Source organism: Myotis myotis, unplaced genomic scaffold (assembly GCF_014108235.1).
Source record: "Myotis myotis isolate mMyoMyo1 unplaced genomic scaffold, mMyoMyo1.p scaffold_m19_p_13, whole genome shotgun sequence".
NCBI lineage: Eukaryota > Metazoa > Chordata > Mammalia > Chiroptera > Vespertilionidae > Myotis > Myotis myotis.
This window is the reverse complement of record NW_023416317.1, coordinates 18,456,405-18,478,094: the sequence shown is the minus strand read 5'-3', so window position 1 is coordinate 18,478,094 and position 21,690 is coordinate 18,456,405. Positions and strand designations below refer to the sequence as shown.

Here is a 21,690-nt window from a genome sequence, read left to right as displayed (position 1 = left end):
CGGGCGCGGGGGGCCGAGGGGGCCGCGGGGCGGTGGGACGCTGACCCCGCCCCCTGCTGCCGCCTGTCTGCGCCCGGCCGCCGCGGAGCCCGAAACATGGCGGCCGCGACGCGCAGCTTCGGGCCCGAGCGGGAGGCCGAGCCGGCCAAGGAGGCGCGCGTCGTGGGCTCTGAGCTCGTGGACACGTACACGGTGCGCTGGGGCGCGGGCGCTGAGCCGGGAGTGGCGGCCGGAGTCCGTGGCCCGGGGCCCGGGGGCTGGGGAGGAGCTCTGGGCCCCGCGACCAGGGGAGAATGGGTGGGGGCCACGATGTGGAGGAGGGGCTGGGATGGAGGGACCTGGGGAGGGGCCCCCAGGAGGGGTCTGAGGAGGGGCGCGTGCGGGAGGGGAGGCTCGGTTTGGGGAGGCTCTGGGGGTAAAGGGAGGGAGAGCGGGGGGACCGGGGTCTAGATGAGGCAGCGGCGTCTCTAGAGCCTCAGGCCTGGAGGGGCGCCATCCCAGGGGGATAGGCTAGGGGGTTCGGGAGGGGGGTCAGGGGTGGAATTGGGGACCCTGCAGGTCCTGAAGGAGCGGGGCGGGGCCTTGGCCTGGGGAGCCAGGGGTCGCAGTTGGGATTTGCTCTCAGGTGAGGACGGGTTGCGTTCGGGGCCCCAAGGTCCTGGGGGTCTGGCAGGGACGAGAAAGGGGGAGGGCTGGGACCCGGACACGGGGGATTGAGGGGTCGCTCAGGGCTGAAAACGCGAGACCCAGGAACCTTAGGGTCTTCATAGCCTTGGGGGCAAGTTGGGCTGCAAGCCCCGACCCCACCCCCAACCTCCACCCCCTCGCGCGCGCACACACACTCCGAGGCTGTGGGAGAGACGGGCGATAGGAAATGGGGGAGTCCCCGACTGTGATGGAGTTGGAGGTCCTCCTGGGAGGCTGCCGGGGTGGGGGTGACGGGGCACCTCCCCGCCTCCTGTCCTTTGTTCCCACAGGGTGGGGGGCTCCGGCCCGGCCTCGGTCCCATCCCCTTGGCCTCCATCCTAGCCCGCCTCCTGAGGGCCATTCCTCTGGCTCTTTCTGCCTTTTTGGGCGGAAGGGAGGGGAGGGATGCTGCCAGGCTGGGAAGAGGGGCAGCGGGCGGATCCTGGAGCAACAGGCCGGCCCTGGAGAAATGGCTTCTCCTCTATGGAGGCTTCGCTGAGCTGATGATTTTCTCCTCCCCCTTCCCCGCTTGCTGCAGAGAGGGGCGGGGCACTAGGGGTCCTCCTCTGGGTGCGGGTGAGGTCTCCAAGCCAATGGCTGGCCGGCCATCACCCTTGGGCTGCGCCCCAAAAAGCTCTCTATTCAACCCGGGCCGAGCCCCTCCTTTGAATGGGTGTGGGCAAGGTGGGTGATCGGGCCTAGCCTACCATTTTGTCTCCAGGTGTGCTGAGTTGATTATTAATATACCTACCTTTTCGCCGAAACCGGTTTGGCTCAGTGGATAGAATGTCGGCCTGCGGACTGAAAGGTCCCGGGTTCGATTCCGGTCAAGGGCATGTACCTGGGTTGCGGGCACATCCCCAGTAGGAGATGTGCAGGAGGCAGCTGATCGATGTTTCTCTTTCATTGAACACTTGCTGCAAAGCATTTTCATGCATTACCTTGCATTATTTGACTACCTTATTTGATCCTTAAACCTATCAGATTTTAAGATGGAGGAACAGAGGCTCAGTGAAAATTCAGCTCGCAGTCACTTATGTACGTGACTCATACATAAGCCACAGCCAGGGAATGGCAGAGCACGTTTTGAACCCACGTCTTCCTTGACTCCAAGGCCCAGTCCCCTAACCGCTAAGCCATTTTGCCTTCTGTTATGGCTTAATAATTCATCACCACTCTTTTACCCGCCCCCATCCCCATCAGCTTCTTAGTGCCTTGACTCTTGATTCAGCAGCAGCAGTCACAGCTGTTAACCAGCTAAAAAGATTGGAAACAGGCTTGCTTCCAGGATATAGGCAGGGCACCTGGGAAAAAATGCAGTAGGAAAGCTGGCCCTGCCAGACCTGGTGTTGTTCTGCCTCGGAACGGGTGGCTTTACCTGAAGCTCCGGTTGGATTGGGCTTTGAATTAGCTGGAGAATGGAGGCAAAAAACTAAAGAGATGGCTTGATACGATAGTCTCCTCTGTTCCTCACTGTTGGGTAGAGCCACAGACTTACCCCGAGTGCCTGACAGATCGTGCTGGGACCATGAAGGAGGCTGAGGCTAGAGGGGGGCCCTGCTTCGCAGCAAGAGTCAGGTGCAGCCTAGCTTTGGCTGCAGGGGTGGGGGGTGTTGAGGGTCTGGGTGACCCGAAGCTATTGCTGGGGGTGAGGCGGGGCTCTGCTGTCACTGACCAGGAAGGGCTGCCTGCTTTCCCTTTTAGGTTTACATCATTCAGATCACCGATGGCAACCATGAATGGACAGTCAAGCACCGCTACAGCGACTTCCATGACCTCCATGAAAAGGTAATGAGAGCTAGGGGACCTGTGTCTCAGAGCTTGGGGACTTTAGGCCACGTTTCCATTGTGCCACAGATTCGTTTTAGGGCAAAACAGACTCCATGCCTATAGTGTTCTTTAATAAGCAAGTTTACTAATTTAATTGCCAAAACAGCTGGTGGCTCCTGGGAGTTCAACCCTAGCATAAGGCAGTGTGTGAGGAGCATATTTGAACTTTAGTTTTAAGGTAGCCAGTCCTAGCTTAGATGTGAGATGCCGGGACAGTTTCTTGGGAGAGGGAATAGGTTTTAACTTGCTTGACCTGACTATAGCTATTCCATAACCTATACTTTAAAACTGGCTGTGACTCCATGTCTTCCTTTGCTTTTGGGAAGAGATGCCTTTCTCTGGGTCATCTGTAGTCTGAGGGTTTTAAAGACAGGCCACCACCCTGATTGTTTTCATTCTTGTTTGGAGAAAATGGTGATTTTAAGGGTCTGGAGGTCTCCTTTTCTAAATGTCTCCAAATGGAGCTTCCTGTTTGGGATTATGCTGGCGTTTCTCATGTTCACAAGCTTGATGCGGCCAAGCCCAGGTGCCCTGCTTTGATCACTAATCATGGCACAGCTGCCACGAGGGGCTGTGGAAGTCAAGACAAGCATCTGCCTTCAGGCTGCTAGCCTCGATCTTGCAAAGACCAGAACCTCTTGGTCTGTGGTTGACATGCTTATGTTTTTTTACAGCTTGTTGCAGAAAAGAAGATTGATAAAAATCTGCTTCCACCCAAAAAGATAATTGGGAAAAACTCAAGAAGCTTGGTGGAAAAGAGGGAGAAGGATTTGGAGGTCTACCTCCAGACACTCCTGGCCACCTTCCCCGGCGTGGCCCCCAGAGTGCTGGCTCACTTCTTGCATTTTCAGTTCTATGTAAGTTCCTCTCAGGTTTTCTCTTTCCCCTGCAAGCCCACAACCACCTGAGCTCAAGGCAGCACACCTCAGCTTTGAAGAAAGGTGGGCTGGAGTTTGATCCTGAGGTTAGAAGACGGAGGACCAGCACCCTGGCGGGGATGGGGTGTGGGTAGAGCTTGTTTGTGGGCAGACTTACCTTACATTAGACAGACTATGCCTACAGAGGGACTGTCCTGCACCACAGGCACCTTGGTTAGCAAACGTGGGTGTTTAAGCCAGGTTTCCATCCGAATGGATTGGGGGTAGGTTAGAAACAGCTAACACCTGGCATAGACCATAGTGTTGAGTTGTTGGCTCACAGTCAAGACTCATTAAGGCATAGTTTGTGCTGGTAGCATTGCCGTCTGGAGGCATTGTCAGGTACGGCGTGAGTGAGGGAAGCTGGCTTCCTCTGTATGTTGGGGAGCAGCTCTGCACCCCCTTCTGTGTGGAGGAACAGCTTTCATGGCCACTGGTGACAAGATGAGCTTTAAGGAGGGAAGTTTGGCAGTGAAACCGAAACATTAAAAGCACTAACAATTCCACTTTTTATTTTTTATTGATTTGAGAGGGAGGGAGAGAGAGCGAGAGAAACACCCATCTGTTGCTTCACTTATTTATGCATTGCATTGGTTGATTCTTGTATGTGCCCTGACTGGGGATTGAACCCAAAACCTTGATGTATCAAGACACCATTCTAACCAACTGAGCTACTGGCCAGAGCACAATTCCACTTCTTAGAATTTATTCTAAGGAAAAAAATTAGGAAACTTTGGAAAGGACTTAGGGACAAAGGTAGTCATTCCAGGATTATAGCAAGATACTGAACACAAAAGTCCCACAGGAGGTGATTTTTTTTTTTAATCTAGAGCACAACCAGATAATTGGATATTCTGCTAGAAAAATGATGGTGTAGCTATGGATTTATTGACATAGGAAAATAAGTGTATTACTATAGGAAAAGAGCAGGCTATAAAACAGTGTGTAGAGTATGGTCCCATTTTATTAAAGAGTTTTGTGAATATATTTGTCTAGGAAAACTAGAAGTTATACACCAAAATAATAATATTAGTTATCTCTGGGTGATAGATTTTTGAAAAATTTACATTTAATTGTTTTCCGTTTTTGTGCTAAAGATAGGAAAGAATCCATTCCCTTTTCAGGCTCACCTTTTAAGAAGGGACTTGAGCTGTTGTCTTAAAGGCCCAAACATGTTTAAAAAGCAATTTTTCCGGAAGTATTTTCAGAGTAAGATGGCTGAACCTTTCTTGAGTGCTAGATTGAGCCTGGACATTCGGTCATAGCACTAGTGTTGGGCCACTAAGCTTGAAGGGGCCATGTGGAAAAGGATGGCACTTACAGATGGGAGATGCATTTATGCTTGAATTTTGTTTAGCATAGACCAGCAATATATGTGGTTAGCAGTTTCCTCGTGTAGATATCTTCTTACATTTTCTTATGTGAGAAAAAGTTTATGGCTCTTTCAGACAAACCTTACTGGTTAGTATTTTAAGAAATACTGCACTTTGTGGAAGCTTTGATGAGCTAGTGAAGGATAGGACTTGTTAGCAGCCCTTTGGAAGTGTGATTCATTGCTTAAGACCTGGGTCTTTGAGGAGGTAGTCTCCTGGCTGCCCAGGTTTTCTCACCTCTGAGCACGGAAAGGCCTTCACTACTCTTCGGAGATGTGTTTGCCTGAGATGAGCTGGGTTCGGCCCACATGTGTGGTTCTGGTTTGAGTCGGGCTCTACTGCTTGGAGCAGTATGGACATACTTAAAATTACTGTTACCAGACAGGCCCCTGGGTTATAATTCCAAGGTGTTAAAAGGTACATAATTGACCATTCAATTACATAAGGGTTTCTCAACCTTTCTCAACATTTAGAGCTGGATAATTGTTGTGGGGGCTGTTTGTGCACTTTTTAGCAGCACCTCTGGCCTCTACCCACTAGCTGCCAGTAGCACCTCTCCCGCTCACTTAATCACAACCACAAAGTGTCTGCAGACTTTGCCAGATATCCCCCTGAGGGGCAAAATTGCAGCTAATCTAGAACCACTGGATTCTATCTTCAAATGAGTTTGAACAAAGAGGGCCTAAAGATTTGTCAGCCTTTTCTACTGTCTGGGAGCTCTTAAGAATGTTTCTCTCAACCTCTGTCCCATTTGTGTCCTCTCTGAAATTGTTCCCAGCATGCTCCACCTCGGGGGACTGACATTGAACAGGGTGGGCCCAGGGAACCCTATTTGGCTGAGGTGTAGATTTTTTTAAAATTGAGATATAATTGCCGAAACCGGTTTGGCTCAGTGGATAGAGCGTTGGCTTGCGGACTGAAAGGTCCCAGGTTCGATTCCGGTCAAGGGCATGTACCTGGGTTGCGGGCACATCCCCAGTAGGAGATGTGCAGGAGGCAGCTGATCGATGTTTCTCTCTCATCGATGTTTCTGGCTCTCTGTCTCTCTTCCTTCCTCTCTGTAAGAGATCAATAAAATATATTTAAAAAAAAAATTGAGATATAATTCACATACCAAAAAAATGCACTCTTTAAGTGTACAGTTCCTGATTTTTAGTATACTCACAAAGTTGTGCATCTATTACCGCTACTAATTCTAGAACATTCATCACCCCAAAATGGAGTTCTGTACCCATCAGCAAAGTCATTTCCCATCCTGCCCTGCCCTAGCCATCGCTACTTCTGTCTCCGTGGTTTCACATGGCCTTTGTGATGGGCTTCTTTCACTTGGCGTAATGTTTCCAGATTGTAGCGTAAGGTCCTTTCATATTGTAGCAGAAATCAGTACTTTGGTATTTTCATGGGCTGAATAGTTTATTGTTGGGCTGTATCACATTTTGTTTATGCATCAGTTGATAAACATTTGGATGTTTCCATTTTTGGACTATTATGAATGCTGCTGCTATGAACATTCATATAGAAATTTTTGTGTGGACATGTTTTGTTTCCGTTGAGTATGTAGTGAAAGTGGAATTATTGGGTCATATGATAACTGTTTAACTTTTAGAGCAGCTGCCTAATTTTTTTCCAGAGCAGCTGCACCATTTGACATTCTCACCGGCAGTGTGTATGTTCTTATCTCCCCACATCTTGCCAACACTTGTCACTGTTAATTTTTTTGATAGCGGTAGCTCATTATGGTTTTGATTTATGTTTCCCTAATGTTGAGCCTCTTTTCATATGCTTATTGGTTATTTGCATATCATTGGAGAAAATACTCAAAACTTTTGCACTTCTAAAAATTAGGTTATTTGTCTTTTTTTGTTGTTGAGCTGTAGTTTTTTTGTATATTTTGGATATTAGACCCTTATTAGAAATGTGATATGCAGATATTTTCTTCCATTGTATGGATTGTCTTCATTTTCTTGATAGTGTACTTTGAAACACACAAGTTTTAGATTATGGTGAAGTTCATTTTTACTGTCAGTATCTTGCCTAACCCAAGTTACAAAGATTTACAGCTATGCTTTCTTCTATGAATTTTATAATTTTTGCTCTTATGTTTAGGTCTTTGATCCATTTTGTGTTGTCCATGGTGTGAGGTAGGAGTCCAACTTCTTTCTTTTGCAGCATGGATTTTAATGGCAAGGAAGAGAGCATTGCTTCTTTCCCACCAACTCTGACATGGGGCATCTGCAGGTTGGTGCAGCCCTGAGTTGCAGTGAGAGGGCACTGGGCCTATTGTTGTGCTGGCTCTCTTCAGATAGTTGTGCCCCATACCTGGACCTTTAATGACAGACCTCATCCCAGGACCCTAGAGCAGAGGTTTTCAAATTCAATGAAGTGGAATCCCCCAGTAGAATTCCAGCACCCCACTTTGGGGTAGGCTGTGTAACTGTGGACTTGAGAGGTAGGCAGAGCCAAGTTATCTCAGCCTAGTTGCTTCCAACTCAGGCATCTAACCTCTCTGTGTCCCAGTTCCTCTTGTGTGAGCTGGAGAGTGGTGGCCCTGGTTCTTGAGGATTGTAGGGGATGATGCAGTGAAGGTAGAGAGCCTGAAAGAGCAATGGCCCCTGGCCGGGCACACCAGGTGCCAGCCAGTACCAGCTGTCCTGGTAAGGAAAGGCCCTCAGTTGTCTTCAAAGGTGGCATTTATATCATTTTCTTATTTTAAAGCCAGTTGGTTAGAACAAAGACACTTTTTGAAATTTGAAATCAGGAGCTGTGATGGAACTGTTACCATCTTTACATCAGCCTTAGCATTCCCATCCATCATTTGTTTTAGTTGCAAAGTACTGAGCCTGTACATGATAACAGATTTCTTTGCAACTCACAGTCTTGGAGCTCTGTTCAGTTAAAGTTTAGGCTTGAATTCCTCAATGGGGAATTTTTACTTAGAGTTGAATGGCACGTAGTATAGCTGTTCCTGCTATAATGCCTCTTCACAGACATGAAGTGAAAGTTATACAGGGACACACACATGAGCATGTGTGTGTAAACCATACAATGATGTGTAACTGAGCCCCTCATTAATACCCCATTGAGCGTTTTGCTCAAGCATGTGCCAAGCAGAGGCATCAGGCTGTCCTGGGATTGTGCATTAAGTGCAGGTGTATGTGTTGTGGGGTGCAGTTGGTCATGGGTCTCCACATACGCAGACACACTCAGTCAGAATGGTAGTTGCAGAGCCACAGCCCAACTAGTTTATGGTGTGTTTGTGTGCAGTTCACACTGCTGCCCAAGGCTGCACACCAATACATGATCCTTGCAGGAACCTGATCAATTGGTCTAGAGCAGCGGTCGCCAACCTTTCAGTGGTCCGCGGACCACCAGTTGGCGACCGTTGGTCTAGAATACACTTGGGGGTGGGTGTTCTAGTTTGTAAGCATAGCTAATAATATTTTTAATTGATATTTTTATTGAGGTAGAAAGAATGTCTTTCTAAAAAAATACATTGCAATTCAGATATTCATGGCACCGTGAAGCACTTCAGGTCCCTTCAGCTCAGGCTGGGTGGGGCACGTGGGGAGTCATCTGTCCCTGAAGATGACCTCCTGGCAGTATCTGCAGAGCTTTGACTGGGCCCCCCTAGGCCCCACTTACTGCCTGGCCAGAGGGATGCTTGATTCTGCACACCTTTGCTATGCACACAGGCTGCAGTATGGCCAGAATACTCTCTGAGGAGACCAGTGCTGGAGGCATTTCTTTGTTGCTCCCTGATTAAGAGTCTTCCAAGGTAAAGATCAGCCTGGGAAACTGAAGTAGATAGTGTGGCAGCAGCCTGCACTTCCTGTGCCCCAAAGCATGGGAAGAGAAATCGTTATATAGTTTGCTTTTTAGATTGCTCAGAAGTGAAAATGTGCCTTTTGCTTAGCAGGAGCCCTTGGCTCTCAGCTTTCTGTGTTTCTGGTCATTCCAGCCCTATCTCCCTAGTGGGATTGGCACAGACACCAGCTGCCTGAAGAAATGTAACTTTGAGGGTGGGGTTGTTAGGTACTGATGGAGGGCAGGGAGCCCTTTTCCCCTGGAAGACCTCCTAGGAGCCCCAGAGTGAATCACACAGGGTACAGGGGCTCAAGCTGTTTAGGACTCTCTCAAGGCTCTTGAGGCAATCCTGACTGCATGGCGGAGGGGGAAGTGCAGATTTGGAGGCAGAGCTTGGTCCTCAAAACTGTTGGTAGGGAAACGGGCCTTTGGATTCAAGCTCTTCCGAATCTTCAGTTCTTCACAGCAGCCAAGGAAAATGTAATTGAGTTTAAGTTGTGAGAGGTTGGAGTTGAACTCCAGTGTGAACAGGCATCCTCTCCCCTTTCTGGCGCCCTCCTGCTCGGAGCCTGCTCTGTCCCTCTGGTGGCCCTTTTACATCAGACCCTGCGTCTTGGCACACTCTGAGCCCAGTAATGCTTGGGCTGTGTTTGCTCATTTTTTTTCCTTTTTGGCTTTTTGTCTGTTTGTGTGTGTGTGTGTGTGGGGGGGTGATCTCAAAGTTATTCTCACACAATACATAAACTGAATTTCAAGCAGATTAAAAGAAATAAGCATATTTTTAAAAGATACCATAAAGTACTAAAAGAAAACATTAGAAAAATATTGGTATAATCTTGGAGTCGGGGAAGAGGACCCGGAAGTCACAAAGGAAAAGAATCACAGGTTAAACAACATACAAATGAAAACCCTCTGCATGTCAGGAAAACCACTAGGATCAGTGGTAGAAGGCATGCGCAGACAGGGAGAAGGTATTTGCAGCGTATACATACCCATTGTGTATAAAAGGTGAGAAAGAGACCAACAAACCAAACAGAAAACAGGAAAAGCACTGCCTGTTTCCGCTAACCTGGTGCCTTCTGAGTCCTGGAAACGTGATTTGCACGTCCTGGTGGCAGAGATGTTCCTGTAAGTTGTGAAGGCAGTTGTGCAGCCTCCATCTGGACCTGTTTATGAGAAGTCCTGTTGGCTGCCATCCGTCAGTTAGTTAAAATCCTTACCTGTAGGATGTGGGACTGAGGGCCTGTGGGCCCTGCCAGCCTCACAGTGACACCACTGAAGTGCTGAAGCAATCGGTTGTTACAGAGAGGCTTCAAGGCCAAGTGCTGGGGCGTGTGGCTTTGCTAGTTCCTAGCTACATAGAACTGGAGAAGTTACAGCACCTCCCACCTCTGTTTGCTCATCTGCGAAGCAGGTTTCAAAATAATGTCTCCCCCACGTAGGGCGTTGGGAGGATTAGTGAGCCACCACATGGCAAGTACTCGGGCCATTGTCCAGCGTGAATTTGCACCTCAGAACGTGACTGAAAGCTTGTCCTTGTCATGTCTCCGTCACATCATTCCAAAAGGAAGTTCTTTCCTGCCGCTTTCTCGTGGCCCTGGGGCCACATGGTACTGTTACAGGGCCTGACAGGTGAGCTCGCTCTTTCCTAGGACACCTTTGGAATGTGTCAGAGGGTTGGCTCTGGAAGCTCTCTTCGCACAGGGTTCATGGGAGCCCTTTTCCAGGGGAAGCAGGGCTTCCTCTCTACCATGCCCTCCTCGGATCTCCCAGGGCCGGTGTTGGGAGCTGCTGGGTTCCTGGCCAGCGCTTGGCATAGCCAAGCTTTGCCAGCCTCCTGAGCCTCCTGTTCTCGGCCAGTGCCTCTGTGAGTTTGAAGTTGCAGCAGTAGTCTGGTTTCTGTTCCGCTTTTGAGGAGACATTTTAAATGTCCATATAACTGGGAATATTTAGTTTCCCCTTCTTAGGCCCCTGGATTTGTTATAGGTTTACTCCTTTATTTTGTCTGACTTTCTGGAGAGCTGGTGTTGCAGTAGCAGAAGAGGTAGATAGGGAGTGTGCAGGTCCTAATGACTGTGCAGGTTCCAGTGACGAGGGACAGGGGACTTCCTAACTGGGTCTTGTTTTCTCTGCAGGAGATAAATGGCATCACTGCTGCACTGGCTGAGGAGCTCTTTGAAAAAGGTATGTGCCAGGGGTCCCCGAAATACTGGTGTAACTTACTCAGCATTGTTAGGTGGCCAGGGGCATGAGATGGCACAGAACTCCCATCTCTTGGGCTGTGCCGAGTGAATCCTAGCCAGGGCTCACCTCCCTGGAGTTGCCCAAGTCCCTGAATCTGATCCACAGCCAAGCCTGCCCGCCTACCTGCCCTGCTGGCAGCCAACTGTGAGGAGTTGGGGGTCCTTCACCTTGGGACTCTCAGGTTCTTGTCTTGGGGGTAACCCCAAGCTCAGGATCTAGTTCAAAGCCCTATGGTGGAATTCTGGAAGGTGAGAGCATTGTGCCCTCTTGCATCTGGTTTGTCCTTACCTAACAGTGATCAGGTGGCAAACAGAAGCTGAGTGTGGGCCATGGACCTGCAGCAGAGCATAGTTACAGTAGCTAACGTGTGAGATGTGCTTCCTGTGGTCCAGCCTAGTGTTCAGCATCTTACTGCCATGCCACCTCCTCTTTCTCCTTTGGGGGGGTGCAGATGAGGGCACTGAGGATGAGAGGCTCGGTGATCTGCTTGAGGATACATGGCTGGAAGGAGCAGAGTGAGGGCCAAATGCCAGTCTGGCTGGCTCAGAACCCCCACCTGCTCTCAGGCCCTACACTGTGCTGGCATTTGAGGCTTCACCTAACTGAGATGTCTGTATCTTGGAGGTTGCAACATAGGTCTGTTGTGCACAATGCTGCCTTGTATCAGCTTTATCCTGGCTTAATGTGTCAGGTTTTTAACTGAGCCTCACCTCAGTGAGGTTCCCCAGGCACACATCCCCATGGCCCTTCCCTCCTTGGTAATCCCATGTTCTGGGTGTGCCCTGTGCCCCATGAGTTCAGGAGGGCAGCTGCTCCTGTGTGCCCAGAATGGTGGCTTTGTCCTGACGTGGTGCAGTGCCATAGCAGGTGCTTGGCAAACGCTTGTTAACTGTTAGCCAGGTGGGCAGACGCCCTGGCCGCTTGACGAGGACAGGGCTGGAGGTGGATGCTCACCCTCGGGTATGGCTATTGCAGGAGAACAGCTCCTGGGGGCCGGCGAGGTCTTTGCCATCAGGCCCCTGCAGCTCTATGCGGTCACTGAGCAGCTGCAGCTGGGAAAGCCCACGTGTGCCAGTGGCGACGCCAAGACTGACCTTGGGCACATCCTGGACTTCACCTGTCGCCTTAAGTACCTTAAGGTAAGTGCAGCAGCTCATTTGTAGATGTGGTGGGCATACAGCCAGCATGGGGCCTAACAGCTCACTGGCTGGCGATGTGCGTAAAAGAGGCTGGGTGGGCCATCCCAGGAAGGACGGCCACTTTTGTGTTCTTGGCACTGAGCTTCTGGCTGTGAGCACTAGGGGGCAGTCATGACCCAATGTCCCTTGCTTTAAACTTCAGCTTTAGCCTGCTTTGTTGACGGGGTGCATGCCCACCATGCCTCATTGCCAGGCAGATCTTCAAGTCGTGGCAGTTGCTGCAGCACTGCCCGGTGAACATGGATGGGGAGCCATGTGGCAGCATCCCTGACTCAAGCCATATCTGCTGCAGGTTTCTGGCACAGAAGGACCTTTTGGGACCAGCAACATTCAGGAGCAGCTGCTGCCTTTTGATCTGTCAATATTCAAGTCTCTTCATCAGGTGGAGGTAAGGCCCTGGGCCCTGGAGTGCAGGCAGGGCTGAGGCCTGCACAGGGATCATCTTGCTTATGAATAACTGGACCTAATTGTAAGGCAGTTACTTTGGTGTTTGTTAGTAGGTGACAGGTTTCATCTAGGGGAGTAAGGCCAGCCTGAAGGCAGAGAAAGAGGGGATCTGCTGCTCTTGGCTGGCCTGCATATCTCTGCCCCGGCATGGGCAGCATTTGAACAGGATGGAGCACCAGTGCCCACTCCTTTCGGGCCTCCTCATTCGAGTTGAAGTGCCGAGAAGTCATCCTGAGGCTCAGGCAGAGCTAATTCAGGTCTTTCCCAAGGCAGGTCAGCAGAGGCTTTGAGTTCTCTCCTTCTAGCACGCCCATACGTAACTCTGCATTACTCACTGCTGAACATTTGGGTTCAGGATGCCAGTTTTGCCATTTTTAAAATGAAAGAGGGACTCCGTAACGAATAATACAAAATGTATTAAAGCATCTATTTCTCAAGCATGGCCCTTGTGTGCAGCCCTGTGCCCCATGTTTGATGTACACTCCTTGGTGGATTCTTCCTAATAGCCCATAAAGTGGGTACTTTTATTCCCCTTTTATAGTTGAGAAAGCTGAGGCTTAGGGAGGTTAGGAAGTTTGGCCAGGACCACGTGGTTAATGAGGGGAAAGCTGGGATCTCAGTTCAGCTGTTCCCGACACTAGAACCTCTGCTACACATTGGACTATTCTGCCTACAACATTTTGGGCTTGTCTCCAACCTGGAGGACTGCTTCCCTTGGTGGGAACTTGTGGGAACTCGACCAGTGCAGGCCAAGTGAGGACAGAGAAGTCAGAGAGGTGCCTGGCCCAGCTTTGCCCACCTCCCCCTTCCCGCCCCCTCATAGGACTGCAGACACCGGGGGAGTGGGGCAGGGTGAACAGGAGGGTCCATCGTGTTCACTGTGCTTCAGAGGCCCCTTGCTCTCAGCTCTGATCTCTGTGGCCCACACTTCCTGAGCACCTGCCAAGCCCCAAGCAGCCCCTACACGGAAAATGGAATTCATAATTTATTGTGAGTCTTACCAGGTTCTTCAGATGCTGTTTAGTCAGCACTAAAAGCTGGGAAAGGAGAGACTTAGGATTTGAATCACCTCTTGCCACTACCCAAGGCTTCTGTTCGATAAGTGATGCCGTTCCTGAGACATGGCTGTTCCTTGTTCCAGATAAGCCACTGTGATGCCAAGCACATCCGGGGACTGGTCGCCTCGAAGCCCACATTAGGCACGATGAGCGTGCGCTTCTCAGCAACCTCGATGAAGGCGAGTACCCCCTGTTTCTTGCCTGGAGATGTCTGTAGGGCAGGGTTCTGCGCTGTGGTCCCACCCCACCGAGGGTGGGAGTGCACATCACCACTGTCAGAAACCAGAAGCTGAACCTTCCTAGGCCTGGGTAGCCATCCACTCATGGGAGACCTTCCAGTACTTAGCAATGCCTGGGATGCTTTAGTCCACATCTTCATCAAAAATCACGCTGTTAAACAAGATATTTTAAGGAACTGGGTCCCCCACCCCCTGCCCTCAAAAAAAAGTCACTGGTGTTTGATGAGCAAATTGTTAAGCAGTGGCAACTGGCAGGACATTTATAGCTAGATTGATATGAATGTTTCTCTAAGCTTAAAAAGCCCTGACTTAGCACTTGTTTGTGTCTTGTTCTTAGTGGACTTAAAGGAGATAGGTGAGGCTGTGGATATGTTAGGCTCTGATGTTTGTATATGAGCCACAGTAATACTCAAATTGAGAATGTAAGAGGTTTCTTTTCTATTTGCCATTTTATGAATTTCATCTTAGTTATGTTAAAATTCTCCAGAAAAGCATAGTGGCAACTTTTATGACTAAGACTGTCAGACCAAGATTTAGGTTTGGTGAATTTGAGGCTTACTAAAAGAAGACTTGTGTCAAGAGCAAGGGTGTCAGGCAACCTTGTCTCTCTCCGAAGCACTTCCTGCCGCCTGGCTCACGGGGCTCAAAATGATCCATCGAGAGAGGAGAGGTCTTGTGGGCATGAAATGTCAAAATGAGGAGGCCTGCCTCCCTCCCCTTCAGTGGTGCTGCCCCTGTGCACTGTGCTGCTTTCTCAGCATTGTTGGACTTGAACCCTGTGAAGTAATGGTTAAAAGGGCCTGCTGTCCACAGCGGGGACCACAATGCCAGCTTGGAAAGCACAGTTGCCTGGAAACACCATGAATTCTGACTTTTAGCCTCTGAGATTTAAGCCAGAAAAGGCATCACCATTTATATATATATATATATATATATATATATATATATATATATATATATATATGGCAAAAACTTGAAAAGTATTTGCTCCTAAAGCAGGACCGGAACATATTCCAAATAACTGTATGTTGCTAAGCTTTTCAGTTATTTCACAATCGCTTAAAGACATATGAACCAAAGCCCAAGTTTAATGCAAGTTCACTTCCACCTGCTAAATATGCCCAAGCTCTTCCTGAAATTTTGCAATGATTGCATTCCCAGTGAGTGTTGCGTGAGGGCCAAGTGTGCTCAACAGATGTTCTTACACAGGAAGTCCTCGTTCCCGAAGCCTCAGAATTTGATGAGTGGGAGCCAGAAGGCACAGCCCTGGAAGGCCCTGTGACTGCCATCATCCCCACATGGCAAGCACTGACCACTCTAGACCTGAGCCACAACAGCATCTCCACGATCGACGAGTCTGTGGTACGCTCTCAGCAGTGGGCTCTAGGGTTTTCTACCCGAGGTTGGGTATTTAACTGGCTTTTTCTGGAAAGACCACAGAAAACTTGGGCTCTGTGCATTGCCTGCAATTTTTAAAATTTGAAAATGGGATTATTTAAAGGAAGTGAGATAGTACTTAGAACCAAATGAGGCATATCAATTATATGCACATTTGATATAAAAACATAGTGATGAAATTTACTCCTGAGGAGTGGAGTGGAAAAATCACTGCACAGATTGCAGATGTGCTTCTGTGAAAGTGACATCCAGACAGCATTTGGGAAATAGTGTGATTCAGGTATTTGTGCTTCTTAGTGGTTGGGATTAGAGAAGAAGATGGACAGACTTCCTTCTCTGGGACCTGCCATTTGTCATTTTCATAAGCCACGTGCTCCATAAAAATGGGGTGTGTGCTCATCACTGGAGTCCCTGTGTGTTCCTGTGCACGTGCCGCTGGGTGGGCACTGGGAGGTGTCACATCATTGGCCCTGCAGAGGTGGCCAGCCCAGGAGTTCACAGTCAAAAGGAAGAGTCCCTTGCCCTAGTCAGTTTGGCTCAGTAGTTGTAGTGTCATTCTGCGAACTGCAGGGTCCTGGGTTCTATTCCATTCAAGCGCATGTACATTGATCCCTCTGGGGTGCATGCAGGAGGCAACCAATCGATGTGTCTCTCTCACATCGATGTTTCTCTCTGTCTTCCCCCCTTCCTTCCACTCTATTTAAAAATCAATGGAAAAAATATCCTCAGTGAGGATTAACGAAGGGAAAAAAAAAAAAAAAAAAAGGAAGAGTCCCAGGGTGGCCTTGGCAAGTGTCGTCCCATGCACCAAAAGGTCGATTCCCATTCAGCGCACATGCCCAGGTTGCAGGTTTGGTCCCTGGTTGAGACAAATTCAGGAGGCAACCAATTGATGTTTCTCCTTCACATTGATGCTTCTCTCTCTCCCTCCCCCTCTCCCTCTTCCTTCCTCTCTCTAGGAAAAAAATCAATAAAAACATTTTTTAAGTAGTCCCAGGGTGTCTGTCCACCATGTGCTGGGGTGACATAGGGTCCAGGCTCCTAGAGTAACATCAGGTGTTGTCTTTTTTTTTCCCCACAAGAAACTGATTCCAAAGCTTGAGTTCCTGGACATGAGTCATAATGGAGTGCTAGTTGTGGACAACCTGCAGGTAATGTCTTTGAAGACCGTTGCCACCTTTGGGCTTCTTACAAGGTCCCTGAGAGTTCAGAAGGCTGACTCAGCCTTGGGAATTTGGCCATACCCTGGGTTTTCTCTCACAGGCACTGGAAAGGTGTCTGGGTACTCCAGAGGTTTGTAGCGGCAGGAGCTGCTGCTATCCCTTTAGGGTCCCAGCGTTGCACGGAGCGATTGTCACTGTAGTTCCCCAGAGTTAGAAAAGATGCATAAGTACAAATCGAGCGAGGTGGAGATGTTGCACCTCCATCATGAAGGTACAAGCTCGTTTTCAAAGCTCACACCTACCCTGTGGGCTGTGCTGTCTCTGCAGGAAGTGCCACTGGGCTGTGGCATGTGCAGGGGAAAAGAGGGAGTTCCCTTCCAAATGCCGGCCAGAGGGAATGGAGCTGACCTGCAGAGCTGGCCATTTCGGATTGGAGGCTCATCACACCTTTAGTGTCGGTTCCCTTTCCTTGCAGCCTTGACCTAGACCACTTTCCCCTGTTCTCAATGTCGCCTCAGCACCTGTACAACCTCGTGCACCTGGACCTGTCCTACAACAAGCTGTCCTCCTTGGAAGGGGTTCACACCAAACTGGGGAACATCAAGACTCTGAACCTGGCTGGCAACCTGCTCGAGAGTCTGAGTGGCCTGCACAAGCTCTACTCCTTGGTCAACCTGGACCTCAGCAACAACAGAATCGAACAGGTGATCCATGTCCCCCGTTAGGATGTCAGGGTTGTGGGATGGCTGTTTATCACTTTAAAGAAGAATGCTAAGCCTTCTTTCATTAAAAGGCTGTCAAACGTGTTGTCATGTTGCCAAAGTGTTAAAAGAAGGGACGAGGGGAATGGAATTCGTGCCTTGCAGATGGAGGAGGTCCGGAGCATAGGCAGCCTCCCGTGCCTGGAGCACGTGGCTCTGCTGAACAACCCCCTGAGCATCATCCCCGACTACCGGACCAAGGTGCTGGCTCTGTTTGGAGAGAGGGCCTCTGAGGTAGGCTGCCAGGGTAGGGGCTAGAGTGGGTGGGGGTTGGCTTGATCAAAGAGACAGTCAGACAGAGTCCACATCTACACAGGCAGAACCACTGCTGATGTCCACTGTCTTATTACCCTTGCCTGCTTCAGAAGGACTTCCTCACCCTAAGTGGCCTTTCAGTTCTGGGAAGTCTGCTGCCTCCCCAAGAAAAACCTCCTTCACCCTTCCTGCAACCCCTCCTGTCAGCGGCCAGTGGCCACCACGGTTCCCCAGAGGACTTCCTCACATTGCCTCCAGCAGAGCTGCAGCCCAGAAGGGCTCCCCATGAACCCACAGGCAGAGCCTCAGTGTAGAGGGACTGTCTTCAGCTTGTCAAAAGCAACATTGATTATTATAGGCAAGGGTTAGAAATAAGGTATTTAATATTTTTTATTGATTTGATTTTTTTTTTTAGAGAGACATCGATTCGTTGTTCGCTTATTTATGCACTCATTGTTTGCTCCTCATATATGCCCTGACCTGGGATCAAACCTGCAACCTTGGCATATTGGGATGATGCTCTAACCAACTGAGCTACCTAGCCAAGGCCAAAAATAAGATATTTTTAAAAATCCTGTGTCCTGGATGACTTCTGGCCACGAAGTCTGACTACAGACCCCAAGGGTGCGCCCACCTTTGCCAGTGTAGCCCCGCAGTATCTGCTGCCTGTTGAGTGTGTCTGGCCAACAGCCACCCTGCCAACAGAACAGGTCTTTAGCCAGGTTCACCTGTCTCCTCAAGCAGGCCCCTCCCCCATTTCCCCAAATTCCAGGCCAGAAGATACTGGAAGTCTGCATTCTTTTCTCATCCTCCCCCACCCCCAATCTCTTTTCGGTCCCAAATGCCACTCACACTGTCACCAAGACAGTGTTCACAAGATGACATCTCTCCTCCTGCCCGCTCCACACTGCCTGCCAGCCCACAACCCCTCCTGCATTTGCAGGCAGGGTGCCTGCTTTCCATGCCTCTGTCCTCCAGTGCCCAGCCCAGAGGCCTTCTCTATGCTCTTTGCTGATGTGAGTTCCACCGTAATTGGGGGCTTAGTTCAAGTCATCACCTTACCCCAATCCCAGCCATCCAAGAGGCCTCTGCAATGGACCTTGTACCCCTGCCTCACCTTTTTGGAAAGGGACTCTCAGTAACAGACTAGGCCCTGTGGGACCTCCCTGGACCGCTCTAAGGAACTTGCAAGTCACTTCCATGGATGGTGAGGAACTCACCTCCCAGTGGGCTGAGCCCCCAGGCCTGGCCCCCACATTGCCAGGCTCCTGTCATTCTGCTCTCTGCTTGCCAGCTCCTAGGCTGATCGCCGTTTCTGGATTCTGTAGGTCTGTCTGGACAACTCAGTGACCACAGAGAAAGAGTTGGACACGGTGGAAGTGCTGAAAGCAATTCAGAAAGCCAAGGAGGTCAAGTCCAAACTGGGCCAGCCTGAGAAGAAGGTGGGTCTGTATGGGAGGAGTGGTGGTGAGGAGCAGCCAAGGAAGGAGCTGGCTCCAGTGAACTGGGCTCTGGGCTACTCACAGCCACTGAGTCCTGACACATGACCTTGGGCAAGTCACACCGTCTATTCTCATCTGCACGGTGAGGGTGGTGATAGTACCTGCTGTACAGGGTGGTGAGGACTACGCGAGACTGACTTCGCATCCCCATTGTTTGTGAGAACCTCTGAGTTTCTCCTCATCCCTGGCTTTTCGAGTTCTTTTCTTCCCGATCCTTCTCTTTTTTTCCTGGGCTGACTCGAGCACTCTCCTAGGTTGGCGAGGATTGCCAGCTCTCCGCTGCCCCCTGTGTCAGACCCAGCAGCTCCCCTCCCACCGTGGCTCCCACGTCCGCCTCCCTGCCCCAGCCCATCCTCTCCAACCAAGGTAATCATGTATGTAGCTTTCTGCCTAGCAGAGCCACATGGGCCCTGGCTGGGCTGGGGTTGGGGGGAGGTGCTGGCATCTGCTCCCGGCAGGGTTCAGACACAGGGTGGGTGTGGTGCTGTCTACCAGCCAGCTCCTCTCTGGGTGGCACATGGTGGGGGTGCCTGGCCTGATTTCAGCTCTGTGGTTTGCTTAGTGAGGACCACCCCCCACATTGTTCTGACACCCACATCAGCTCCTCTAGGAAACCATAGGGTGTCACTGCGGCCCTGAGGCTGCTCTTGGAACAGGCTCAGCTGCTGGCTCCCCCCACAGGCTGTGTGGGCGGATTGGCTCCTTATTAACGGGAAGCCAAGCCTTGTTACTTTCCTGAATCGGCTGCCTTGATCCCCGCATGGGGAACTTGCTTTTATCATCGCCTCATCTCTGTGGCTCAGGCCCAGACACTATTTGTGGGGCCAGACAGGCTGTCCAGGACCCATGGAAGACCAAGCCTTTTCACCTGCCCACTGTCTTAGCGTTTTCAAAGGGCTTTCACCTCTGAACCCAGGCATCCTCGGAGATGAGTGAGTGAAGCAGGTCCCATGAGAGTGTCTGCTGGCCCGGCCCCCACGGAAGAGGGGAGGGTGTGCCGTCCCGAGTGGAACCGAGGCTCGGGACACACAGGAAGGAACGCCGCCCGCCCACCCGGGCTCCTGGAGATGCAGAACTTGGTGTGAGGTCTTGGGAAAACAGTTTGACCCTATGTTTCAAGAGCCAGAAAAACGTTCCCACTCCTTGACCTGGTAACCCCAAGTGGTGGGGAGTTTATCTTGGTGGGATAAGATAATGGGAAGGGGAGATGATGAACTGCTCGCTGCAGCGCTATTTATGCTAGCAAAGCAGGGGATGTGACAGACGTCAGAGGATGAGAGGGAGATTAGGCAGTGGTGCCGGATACTCTGCAGCCATCACATCAGAGAGGAGGGCTGGGTAGGAAGGAGGGAGAATGCTGAGGGTAAATCAGCCTGCTGCAGGGCGGTGCACCGGGGTCACAGCTGAGAGATGCGGAGAGCATTCCTGAGAATGGATGCTGATGTCACGTGCCAGAGCGATGGCCATTTGCTTTTGTAACACTTGACTGAGAAAGTTTTATTTTTTTACATAAAAGGGGCAGGAGGTTGGTATCCCACTGAAGACTTCCCTGACCCCACCTCCTGCTGGGAGCCAGAACCCTCTTTGGGCCTCACAGCACTGGGGAGGACAGGGAGGCAAGTGGTCCTAGGCCAGGGGCTAGCCGGTCCTCAGCCAGCTTTTGTGGAAGTGACCGGGTGTGTGAGTGAGTGAGCAAGTGGAGAACAAGCTGGTAGAGAGCAGACCGCAGGCCAGGTGAGTGAGGCATTGCCCCCAGGGCCATAGCTGCAGGCAGCCCCCCGTTTGATGGTGAAGCCTCTGCACCAGCCAGGCCCAGGCCTCAGCCCTCTTCTTCACTGCCCCCCCACTCCTGGGGACACACCACCGAGTGGCTCACTGTAGTCTGTTCCCTTTCCCCAGCTGATGGACATTTAGACACTGTCTCCAGACTTGCACCTCTTATAAATAAAACTGCAGTGGATGTCTTTGTGTGCACATCTCTTTCCTTTCTGTGAGAAGCAAAGTCGGGCCCCCATCCAATTGCTCTCCTGATGTCCTTGTCCCGTCCTCTGAGTGGCCCTTTCTGACCACTTGTTTGTACTGACTGTGGTCCAGGAAGGAAGCAGCGAGATTATCCCAATTCTCACTTCCTTGGCTCCAAACAGGGCTGGGGGGTGGGGGGAGGGGGGGTGACAAAATGTTGCTTTCTTTTCTCGCTAATATGGAGGAATCCACAGATATTTTTGTGTCCAGCCATGAGCTGCTGGGTCTTGCATGGATGGACATGGATTTCTCCATGTGGAAACAGCTTTGCTCCCAGCCTGATCCTAGAAGTGTGTATATGTGTGAATAAACTGGTCACTCGGAGGCCTGTGTGAAGGGCACTGTCCAGTGGACATCAGGCCTCTGGTCATTTCAGAAGCTGTTAGCCAGCTGGTTGGAGCCACCGAGGATTGTGACCGATAGGCGCTAAAGTGCGGAAGGCCGTGGCGGGCTCACCAGGCGGGGCGGAGCTGAGGGGCTGGAGAGAAGAGGTGAGGAGCAGGCTCCTGGGGTCAGACAGCTGAGTTTGTGCCCCACCTTCCTTGGCTGTGTTCCCTCAAACAACGTGTAGCCTCTCTGAAGTTCTGTTTTCTCAACTATAAAGTGTGAACACCCAGCTTCATCACTTCTAAGATGTACACAGCTTCTGAAATTGAGATGTGTCTTTCAGTCAGTGCTGTCTCATAGTTGCTGGTACTCGTGATGGAGTCGTGTGGAAACCTTCCGTGGACACCTGCTAAGGCCAAGATGCATGCCCATGCATCTTAGATGTGATGAACTGAACGAGGTGT

At 50.5% G+C, this 21,690-nt stretch overlaps 1 protein-coding gene across 4 annotated transcripts in view; it reads left to right on the top strand.

Moving 5' to 3' along the window:
• The first annotated feature begins 9 nt into the window (after positions 1-9).
• NISCH (nischarin) overlaps positions 10-21,690 on the top strand; it is a 32,908-nt gene continuing 11,227 nt past the window's right edge. The window contains exons 1-14 of one of the 4 annotated variants that reach the window (XM_036331999.1): positions 10-192; positions 2,392-2,475; positions 3,192-3,374; positions 10,747-10,795; positions 11,831-11,994; positions 12,347-12,442; positions 13,643-13,738; positions 15,008-15,160; positions 16,279-16,347; positions 16,878-17,063; positions 17,226-17,354; positions 18,704-18,817; positions 19,132-19,243; positions 19,794-20,851. In XM_036331999.1, coding sequence (XP_036187892.1) covers positions 97-192; positions 2,392-2,475; positions 3,192-3,374; positions 10,747-10,795; positions 11,831-11,994; positions 12,347-12,442; positions 13,643-13,738; positions 15,008-15,160; positions 16,279-16,347; positions 16,878-17,063; positions 17,226-17,354; positions 18,704-18,817; positions 19,132-19,243; positions 19,794-19,813 — 1,551 coding nt within the window. In that variant the 5' untranslated portion in view covers positions 10-96 and the 3' untranslated portion in view covers positions 19,814-20,851. Of the gene's footprint in view, positions 193-2,391; positions 2,476-3,191; positions 3,375-10,746; positions 10,796-11,830; positions 11,995-12,346; positions 12,443-13,642; positions 13,739-15,007; positions 15,161-16,278; positions 16,348-16,877; positions 17,064-17,225; positions 17,355-18,703; positions 18,818-19,131; positions 19,244-19,793; positions 20,852-21,690 lie in introns of those variants that run through there. The other 3 variants (XM_036331996.1, XM_036331997.1, XM_036331998.1) reach the window with 3 other exon arrangements.